This window comes from Vicugna pacos, chromosome 9 (genome assembly GCF_048564905.1).
Source record: "Vicugna pacos chromosome 9, VicPac4, whole genome shotgun sequence".
Classification (NCBI taxonomy): domain Eukaryota; kingdom Metazoa; phylum Chordata; class Mammalia; order Artiodactyla; family Camelidae; genus Vicugna; species Vicugna pacos.
The window spans coordinates 53,230,909-53,240,518 of NC_132995.1; the positions used below are offsets into that span (position 1 = coordinate 53,230,909).

The window sequence follows — 9,610 nt, forward strand, 5'->3', positions numbered from 1 at the left end:
CCATCTCTGCTTAACGACCTTACTGTTTTACAGGATTGTTGTGAGTATTAATTCACTCAGAAAACACCGAGTACCTACTATGAGCCAGGTTACTGTGTTGGTCAGTAGGAATTCTACTGATCATCCTTATATCCTATGAAGCAGGCTTTACAAACAGGGGTACAGGTACTGTTGGGGGTGCATGAGACTTTCCCAGTGGTCAGGCAAAATAGCTTTAGGCACTGGTTCTCAAATCCTAGAGTGCATCAGAGTCACCTGAAGGATGTATTAAAACAGAGTTTCTGAGTCAGTGAGCCTGGAGTGGGGCCTAATCATTTGTATTCCTAAATTCCCAGGTGATGCTGATTCTGCTTATCTTGGGGAGCCACGCTTTAAGAACCACTGTGCGTTAATAAATATTACCATTATCCAGCCCAGTAGTTTTCAAACTTAAGTGTGCATCAGAATCCCCTAGAGGGTTTGTTATAACCGTTTGCTGGACCCCAACCCCAGAATTTTCTGGTTCAGTAGGCCTGGGATGTGATCCAAGGATTTGCATTTCTAATGAGTTCCCAGTGATGCTGATGCTGCTGGTCCAGTCACCACCCTTTGAGAACCATTATCTTAAGGAATCAATTTCCAAATTCTCAGCCTCCATCTATATAGATTTTATCTGGGAGATACTTGGAATCAGACAGCTCTCCTTTCCTATCTCCTCGTTCACAATCGCTTTGTTCCCCTCTGTGGAGTGTTGTTGCCCGAGATGAGTGCTGAACAAGGGGGCAATTCCAAAAAGAATTCCTTCAGCAGAAAGTGAAAAGCATGTTCAGTAACAAGTATTGATGGAAGGGTTCAAGAGAGGGGCTCTTGGGGGCTGATAATATTATGTTCATTCATCTATGTGCTGATTATATGGGTGTGTTCAGTGCATGAAAATTCATTGAACGATCTGTGTACTTTTCTGTGTGTATGCTATACTTCAATAAAGAGTCTTTTTAAAAGGAAAAAAAAGAAGAAGTGAGCTGTAACACTTTGTTATTGAGAGTTCAACCTCTAGGTTAACCTTCTCAGCTACCTTTGAAATAAAATTCAGAAGTCACTCTGTGAGGGCAGGAATTCTTCTGTCTATGTTGGTCACAGACATATCCCAAACAGCAAGAAGAGGGGATGCTGATGCATATTTGAATCAGTGGAAGGGGGAATGAAATGAGATAGTCCCTCTGAGAAAATATCAACACATTTATTTAAATTGAAAACAAAAATGAAATTAGACTGTGTTTCTGATAGGAAGCAATTCCACTTTAGCTGAGTGCTTTGACTGTGAGGGTAAGCTTTGCCAATTAAATCATTTGGAGAGCATTTTTCATAAACAGAATAAGCTAAGTCTGCATCTCCATGGTTTTGGTGAAAATATATTGGAAAGATGATTATAATATATACTAAATCAGAAATTGCACCTTTTGTAACTACTTAAACTTGTGACTAAAACACTTGGGCTATACAGGTTTTCAAAATTATTTTAGGGGTATGGATGCCAAAAGAGTTGAAGGCCATTTGTATTAGTTTCATATTGCTGCTGTAACAAATCAGCACGAATTTAATGGCTTTAGACAACATAATATCATGCATTTCTGGAGATCAGAAGCCTGAAATGGGTCTCACTGGGCTAAAATCAAGGTGTCAGTAGGGCCGTGTTCCTTTCTGGAGACTGTAGGGTAGAGGTGTTTTTGTTTTTGTTTTTGTTTTTGTTTCATTTTTTGCCTTTTCCAGCTTCTGAAAGCTGCCTGCATTCCTTGGCTCTGGCCTTCTTCCATCTTCAAAGGCAGGAGCAGCCAGTTGAATCTTTCTCGTGATGCCGTATCTCTGATTCGGAGTCTTGTTTCTTCCTCATTTAAGGACACTTGTGATTACACTGGGCCCACCCAGATAATCCAAGATCATCTTCCCCTCTTAAACACGACTGATTAGAAACCTTAATTCCACCTGCATACATAATTCCCCCTTGCCATATGACATAACCTATTCATAGGCCATAGCAATCAGGATGTGGACATCTTTGGGGGACCATTATTTTGCCTACCACACCACTACACATCACCCATTCAGCTTCTGCACAGAGAGGCCAATTCCATTTCTTCCTTCCTTCTTTCCTTTCTATAAACAAGCTGTTAGGTTTCCTCTTGTTACTAAAATAAACTTAACATGCTATAAAAAACCAAGTCTTAAGTGTACACTCATCAAGCTTTTACATACATATAAACCCACAAAACCACCACCCAGATCAAGACCGAGAACATTTCCATCACTCCAGAAAATTCTCTGGTGCCACTTCCCAGTCAATGCCTCCTTGAAGAAGTAACCATGATTCTGACTCATTACCACATTAATTTTGCTGCCTCAAGAACTTTATATAAATAGAATCATGCAGAACATAGTCTTTTTAGTCCAGCTTCTTTCACTCAACATGCACATGCAATTCCCTATATTGTGCAAGAAACAGTGATTTGTTTCCTTTTAAAAGAAATTTTTATTACTGAGTAACAGTCCGTGGTATGAATATATCACTGTTCCAACAGTGTCCTGTTGGTGATGTTTCTGGGTTTGGCAACTCTGGTTAAGTCTGTATGCCATCATTCCATTTCTGAACACCTGCTATGCTGTCCCTCTACTAGGTGTAATTCTGGTTGTTGGGCTACACATACCAAAAAAACCGGAATTGTGCATCCTGATGCCAGTCTTTAGAACATTTGAGAGGTTGAATCTATTCTGCCTCCCACACCTGCTCTTCCCAAGTCAAATGTTACTGGTTCTACCAATTGCTCCTCATATGCCTCTGTATCCACACTGCCCCAATCCTGGTTAGTGTTTTCAGACCAAAGGTAGCAATCTGCTGCAGCAGCAGCAGTAACAGTGACAAAACTTGCAGGCTGTGAACTGAGTAATCAGTCATGTGTTCCCTGGCTCTTAAAGACTCTTAAAAGACTCTTAAGATTTCGGCCACCTTCAAGCAATTGTGTTGCATTATTGCAAGCCATATGTAAATTGTCTTCATCCCTAACTTCATTTTATTTCTGTTGTTTCTCCTTCATCCTTAGTCCCTCATCTTAAAGAATTGCCATCTTGCGATATTTTTATGAGCCAATCCAAGATCCCTTATGGAAAAAAAAAGGGTGGGGACAGGGTACCAAATGACAGATTTTAACTAGAGCACACTTAGAGCACGTATGTTGGCTTCAGGAGGGTCTACAGTTAATAGTTTTTAAATGTAGGTCCTAAAGATTCTGTGCAGTTGGTGCAATTGAGAACACCTTCCTTTATCGAACGAGAATCGCCACCCCACCCCGCCCGGCTCAATTAAGCAGCTGAGGGAGGGCTGGCATAATGGGGTGTGCTTTGTGGGGCGTCTTAGACAGCAGCAGGGGTGAGATGCTAGATTTGCCTCCCCAGGACCACACAAGGGTGGAAAAGAGGCTGATGGGATCACCTGGTCCCCCCCCCCAACCTCGCACCCGAAGCCCCGCCCCAGAAGTAGGATACTGATCAGGGGCCACTCAATCCACATTTGGACTGTGGCTGACTGGGAGACTGGCCTTCCATTGGCTGGGCACACCGTCTGCCCCGGCTTTGTGGGCTCCCATTGGCTAGCAGGGAGGTAGGGGTGGAGCTTGCCTTGCACTGTCTGTTGTGCCACGTGCTCCCCACGGATGAGCCCACCCTTGCGCATAAAAGGGCGCAGGTAGCGTGAGAACTTGCCCACTGTTGCCTCGGCCCTCGCGTCCTCATGGCTTCTCCAGCCAGCGCAGCCCCGAGCACAGACGACGGTGGTCGCAGAAAGCCCCGCCTGGCGGCGTCATTGCAGATCAACCCTGGGCCCAGCCCCTGGAAGCCCTTAGCCAGCCTGGGCCAAGACCTCTGGGAGCCCGTGCCCACCCCCAATGTGGAGGACAATGAGCAAGGCGGGCAGCTCCAGGCCTCCACGGCAGGAGATGGTGGGCCTGGGGCAGGGGCCGAAGTAGAGGCAGCCCCAGCACGGGAAGACGCGGGGGGAAGGATGGGGAGGTCCCCGAGGGTCTCTGTCCTGCCCACAGGGTCCGTCGGGGAATTCCCTATGGTGGCCAGACAGCTGGGCCTGCAGCTCAAAGACCCACCGCCAGACCAGGCCGTGGCCTTGCTAGCTCAGCACGCGGCCAGTCTGGGCGTCTCTCTGATCTTCCGTGAGGACAAAACAACAGGTGAGGCCTAGTGGGCTGGGACTGCAGCACACCATGGGCTGACCCCAAATGAAGAGAGGAGGACTGTGAGCTGGGCCCTAACCTGCTGTGATTAGCCTGGTGCTAGGAGCACCAGGTACACCAGACATGGAACTGGCAGATCATGGCAGGGTCCATCCACATCTGAAGCTTGGTTTGCTTAGAGGACCTGCCTCAAACTACCCAGCCTTTCAGCAGGCTTTTTTGAGGGCCAGTTACATGTAATTACAGTTGCCATGCCAGCTGTAATTGGAGAGGAGACAGGTGAGTGAGAGCCAGTTCCCGATTTAAAGATGTTATCAAACACAGTTTGGTAATGACAACACTACGTAGAGATATCATAATTACTGTGCCCCGACTGCACCCCCTACCCAGACAGACAGACAGAGCAATACACCAGGGCCTGAATTCAGGTTTCCAATCTTAAAACAGCACATTCCCTGCTTCGAAGGAGGTAGCAAGAGAATCATTCCTCAAGTTTTTGGGAGGGTTTGTGAAACTACCTAGGAGAACCCCTAACTGAATAGCTCAAAAAACGATAATGCATTTAAAACTCAACCTGGGATTTGTTTTAATCAGGTGTTGTAAGACAGAAGACATGAGAATGATTGCCGTGAAGGAAATAAATACAGAAACAGGAGGCACAGCTCGCCACGCAGGGCCGTGTGGGAGAGGATGGGGTGGTCAGGTAGAACAGGAGAGGGCAACACAGCCCAGAGCCTTTATTGGGCTTTTCTGGGGGAGGAATGGTTGAGACAGGGAAGATATGCTGAGTAAGCATAGGACTGAGTAAGGCAAGACACTGAGTAAGTTTAGGGGTTATAGGGTGGTCCCTAATTGTCCAGCACCTGGCCCAGGGTTGATGGAGAATGTTGGCTTGTGTGAGAGTTTGATGATTGGGGTGTGAGCTCCGAATTGGTTGGTTTCTGTATCAGAGTCAGTGCTTGCCAGGGAGTCGTTTACTACCTCTGGGAATTAACTCAGAAATTAGAGTTGGTCTCTCCAGGCTCACGACCCCAAATGTCAGAGCATCAGGAATACAGAAAATAAGGAAATCGATTCAATTCGGATGATGATAGCTGACATTCCTGAGTTCTGGATGGTGGGCAGCACTGCACAGAGGTATCATCATTACTATGATTACTATTGTTTGAAGGCCTTCAGACACATTAACTCATTGAGTCCTCGCAAATATTCCTCAAGGGAGGCATAACATCATTGCCACCACTTTCCAGATGGGGAGACTGAGGCCAGAGAGGCTGTAGCTGTGAGAGGGCAGTCTGATTTCAGAGCCTGAGCTAAACAAACCATTGGATAATACTGCCCCTTCCTTGCATTTAAAGTCCCCTTTGCCATTGTTGACACGTGTAGGCATGTTTTTAGTCATTTTTATTTTGGTAAACTTTCAAAGAATAGTATAAAAGAATTCCTGTAAACTTTTCACCCGGATTCTCCAGTTAACATTTGCCACATCTACTCTGTATATGTCTCTCTCTCCTTACATATTTGTTTCTATATAAATAGCCACATCATTTTTTTTGAACAATCTGAATGTTGATTTACCTCTTAAATGCTTCAGTATATACTCCCTAAGAACAAGGTCATTGTCTTATATAATTGCAGTGCAATGATCAAATTATGGAAATTTAACATTGATATATTACTATGACCTAATTACCATTCACATTCAAATTTTGCCGCTAGTCACAATAATGGCCATTTTTTTTCCAGTCCAACAAGACCTATTACATTAGCTGTCACACCTCGTTAATCTCCTTTTATGTGAGACAGTTCCTCAGACGGTCAGTCTCCATCTTCGGGACATTGATGCCAGTTGTTCTGCAGAAAGTCCTTCTACTTGGGTTTGCCTGTTTCCTCAGGATTGGGTTCAGGTCGTGCATTATCAGCAGGAACGCATGTGGCAATCTGGTGTCCCTGGCCGTGCACCTCACCAAGAGGCCTGCGATCCATTTGTCCTACCACTGGGATGTCAGCTGGGAGGGGCCTGACTAGGGTGTCTTCACTGCCAGGTGTCTTCACTTTCCCCTTTGTGCTTAATCAGTCATCCGAGGTGGGCATCTTGAGATGGTGTGGGCATCCTGTTCCCCAAAACACTGTCACCTTGTGGTTCTGGCATCCTTTGATGGTTGTTGCCAGATTTGATTATTATGCCCTGGCTGCCGTGTAAAGGATTCCTGATGCCAGCTTTCCTTCTGCATCTACTAGTTGGCATTCTTGATGCCCTTTTAAAGTGAGTGAATCTCCATGGTAGGGTGGGTGCTGAAATGTGGGTTCTCTTCTTAAAGCGCAGTCCTCTTGGGAAACAATTTAGCAGCAAGTACCATGAACAGAAATAAGCTTATGCCTTTTGACTAAGTGATCCCAGTTCTAGGATTTCCTCTGTCTGTGTTGTATCATAAGTAACACCTGAAATGCTGGTGTTTGGTAGACACGTGGAAAAGAAATAGAGCAGTGTGTTTGGGGGTCGACAGGGAACCTTCATCCTGGGAACAGTGTAGCTTTGGATCTGGTTCCTGGCACCACCTAGACACGCTGTCTGCCCTTTGTATGCCCCCTCCGTAAAGTGGGTCATATGAACTGTTCAGAGGGGCTTGTGAGGATTCTGCGAGTGAGGATGACCAGCTTGCCAGGCCTGCACTGTCCTGGAGCAGGAGTCGGCAAGCCCGTCTCCTTGTCATTCTGGTCCTCCTCCCTGGCAGGTATCTGGCCCTCCTAGAAAGGATGAGGGGCAGGATGCTACTTCTCAGCCCTTCCTTCCCCAGACCCTGGCTTCCCCTTCTCTGTGCACGTGGAACTGGATGGGGTGGTCTGCCCGGCAGGCACCGCCAACAGTAAGCTGGAGGCCAAGCAGCAGGCGGCTCTCTCTGCCCTCCACTACATCCAGCGTCAGCTGGAGAGCCCAGGTACAGGGCAGGGCCCCAAGCCCTGGCGGGGCCGGTGCATGTCTGTGGGTAGGGGAGTTGCTGCAGAGACTATCTGGGCATCAGGACCTGGTCTGTGGGGAGCTGGGGAGAGGGTGTGATCTGACCCCTGCCCTAAGGTCCTTTGAAGCCTACCCTCCCTGGGGGCAGGGACTGCTAGAGGAACCTTTTGTTTTTGGAAGATGACCCCCTCCCAACACGGCCTGCTTCCAGAAGGACAGAGGATGAGAGAGCAGACACCAGCACCCACAGCAGCCCCCCCCTTGTCTGTCTTCCAGAGTCCACAAAGCCCACGAAGACCCCCAGCAGGCCTCCAGTCGCCTCCCTGAGCGTAGGTAGGTGGGCCCCCATTGACCTGACCCCATGGCAGTGGGGGCACGCCCTGTGGGGCCCCCACTTCCGCCTTCTCCCTCACATGCAGAGAACATCCTGACCCACGAGCAGCGCTGTGCAGCCGTGGTCAGCGCCGGCTTTGATCGTCTGGTGGATGCGAGCTCACCATACTGGGCCTGCAAGGGGACTGTGGCTGCGGTCATCCTGGAGAGAGGTAGGGGTGGCCCTGCCCCTGACCTCGGAAGTGCTGGGGGGCCTCTGGCCTCAGGCCAATTGTCTCTGCCCCCTTCCCTCATAGAGGTCCCGGGCGCCAGGGGCCATGTCAAGGAGATCTACCAGCTGGTGGCACTGGGCACTGGCAGCAGCAGCTGTGCCAACTGGCTGGACTTCTCGGGCCGGCAGCTCCATGACTGCCATGGTTTGGTCATCGCCCGCAGGGCCCTGCTCAGGTGAGGGGCAGCGGGGGGCCTCGGCTGCAGCCCCGGGCAGGACATAGCCGCCCTAGCTGCTGCCTCTCCCGCCCCCAGGTTCTTGTTCCGGCAGCTCCTGCTGGCCACACAGGGGGGCTCCAAGGGCAAGGAGCGGTCCGTGCTGGCCCCCCAGCCAGGGCCTGGGACCTCCTTCGCCCTCAAGCCTCGGATCTTCCTGCACCTGTACATCAGCAACACCCCTAGGGGAGCTGCCCAGGACATCTAGTATGTGGGGAGCCCGAGGCGGGGCCTGGTTTGGCCAGGTGGGATAGGTAGGGTCGGAAGAGTGACCCTGACCCTAACCCCTGTGTCCTCTGCCGCCCCTGCAGCCTCCCACCATCCTCGGAGGGCAGCTTCCTGCACAGCCCCGCCTTCCGCCTGCAGGCCCATGTCCGCGGGGAGCTGAAGCCCGTGTGCTACGTGGCCCCTGCGCTCCGGGACACCCACGTGGGCTGCCTCTCGGCCAGCGACAAGCTGGCACGCTGGGCTGTGCTGGGACTGGGGGGCGCCTTGCTGGCTCACTTCCTGCCTCCCCTCTACGCTACCAGCCTTGTCCTGGGTGAGGCCCCGAGGGCTTGAGGGCAGGAGGCAGGCTTTAGGGGGAGAGGGTGGCGGAGACTCAGACCTTGTCCTGTGCCTTCTGTCCCCACAGCTGACCCCTGCCACGACCCCCCAACTCTGAGCAGGGCCATCCATGCCCGGCCCAGCCTAGACGGGGTCATGGGGCCGTGCCTACCACCCCCCTACACCCGCAACACGCTGCACCTGTTTGCAGGGCCCTCAGTGGCCCCCTCCGATACCACCCCCAGCAACTGCCACGGCCTCAGCCTTAACTGGAGCCTGGGGGACCCTGATGTCGAGGTTGTGGATGTGACCACCGGGCGTGTGAAAGCCAAGTGAGAAGGGGCAGGGGGCAGGCTGGTTAGGGAGGCCTGGCAGCTGGGGTCCCCATCCTCCTGCCCATGGGGAAAGAGGGTACATCTAGTCACCAGCTCAGCCTCTTTCCAGCTCTGTGCCCAACTCCATGACACCCCCAAGATTGTCATGGCACAAAGGAGATAGTTTGAGGGCCATGGGGAGGAACTGTTCAGTCCTTTGCTTCCCTCTGATCTTTGGTCATTTTCTCTCCATCTCCAGTGTGGCTCTCGGACCTCCCTCCCGCCTCTGCAAGGCTGCCTTTCTCTGGGCCTTCCGCCAGGCTGCCCAGGCTCTCGGGAAATCCCACCTCCTGGCCTTGAAGACCTATGAGGAAGCCAAGGTCAGCCCCTTCCCACCCCCTCAGCTCTCTTTCTCCCATACCCACCACAAGCACCCTCTCTCAACCTGGCTCCTCTCCTGTCCTAGGCCGGGCCCTACCAGGAGGCTCGCCGGCAGCTATCTCTCCTCCTGGACCAGCAAGGCCTGGGGGCTTGGCCCTCGAAACCATTGGTGGGCAAATTCAGAAACTGAAACAGACCTCCAGGGGAAAGTTCCCTGGGCTGAGCTGGACCCACTGGAGGGGTGCTGTCTGAGGGGCGGGATGGCAGGGGAGCACGTGGTGCACTGGGCAGAGTTGGGAAGGGAGGGAGGGCCTGACGTGGTGGAGGCGTGGGAGCTGCTGCACATTTGGGCTTGAATAAAGAAGCTGTCTCTGGTG

At 50.9% G+C, this 9,610-nt stretch overlaps 1 protein-coding gene across 2 annotated transcripts; it reads left to right on the forward strand.

The window, feature by feature from the left end:
- The first annotated feature begins 3,726 nt into the window (after window positions 1–3,726).
- Window positions 3,727–9,610, forward strand: ADAD2 (adenosine deaminase domain containing 2). Of its 2 annotated transcripts, XM_072967836.1 has the most exons (11): window positions 3,727–3,968; window positions 4,068–4,211; window positions 7,013–7,153; window positions 7,450–7,506; window positions 7,593–7,718; window positions 7,803–7,953; window positions 8,032–8,199; window positions 8,304–8,533; window positions 8,627–8,870; window positions 9,112–9,232; window positions 9,319–9,610. In XM_072967836.1, exons 1-11 carry the CDS (start codon window positions 3,761–3,763, stop codon window positions 9,421–9,423), a joined length of 1,695 nt encoding a protein of 564 aa, XP_072823937.1. In that variant the 5' UTR covers window positions 3,727–3,760; the 3' UTR covers window positions 9,424–9,610. The 2 variants fall into 2 exon arrangements, with proteins under 2 accessions (XP_072823937.1, XP_006207596.2); XM_006207534.3 differs by having other exon boundaries at window positions 3,727–4,211.

Excerpts from the sequence above, each read along its gene's own strand:
- ADAD2 (XM_006207534.3), top strand. The coding sequence starts at position 3,761 with ATGGCTTCTCCAGCCAGCGCAGCCCCGAGCACAGACGACGGTGGTCGC. Across the intron at positions 8,200-8,303 it reads GGAGCTGCCCAGGACATCTA|CCTCCCACCATCCTCGGAGG; the intron begins GTATGTGGGGAG and ends CCGCCCCTGCAG. Across the intron at positions 9,233-9,318 it reads AGACCTATGAGGAAGCCAAG|GCCGGGCCCTACCAGGAGGC; the intron begins GTCAGCCCCTTC and ends CTCCTGTCCTAG.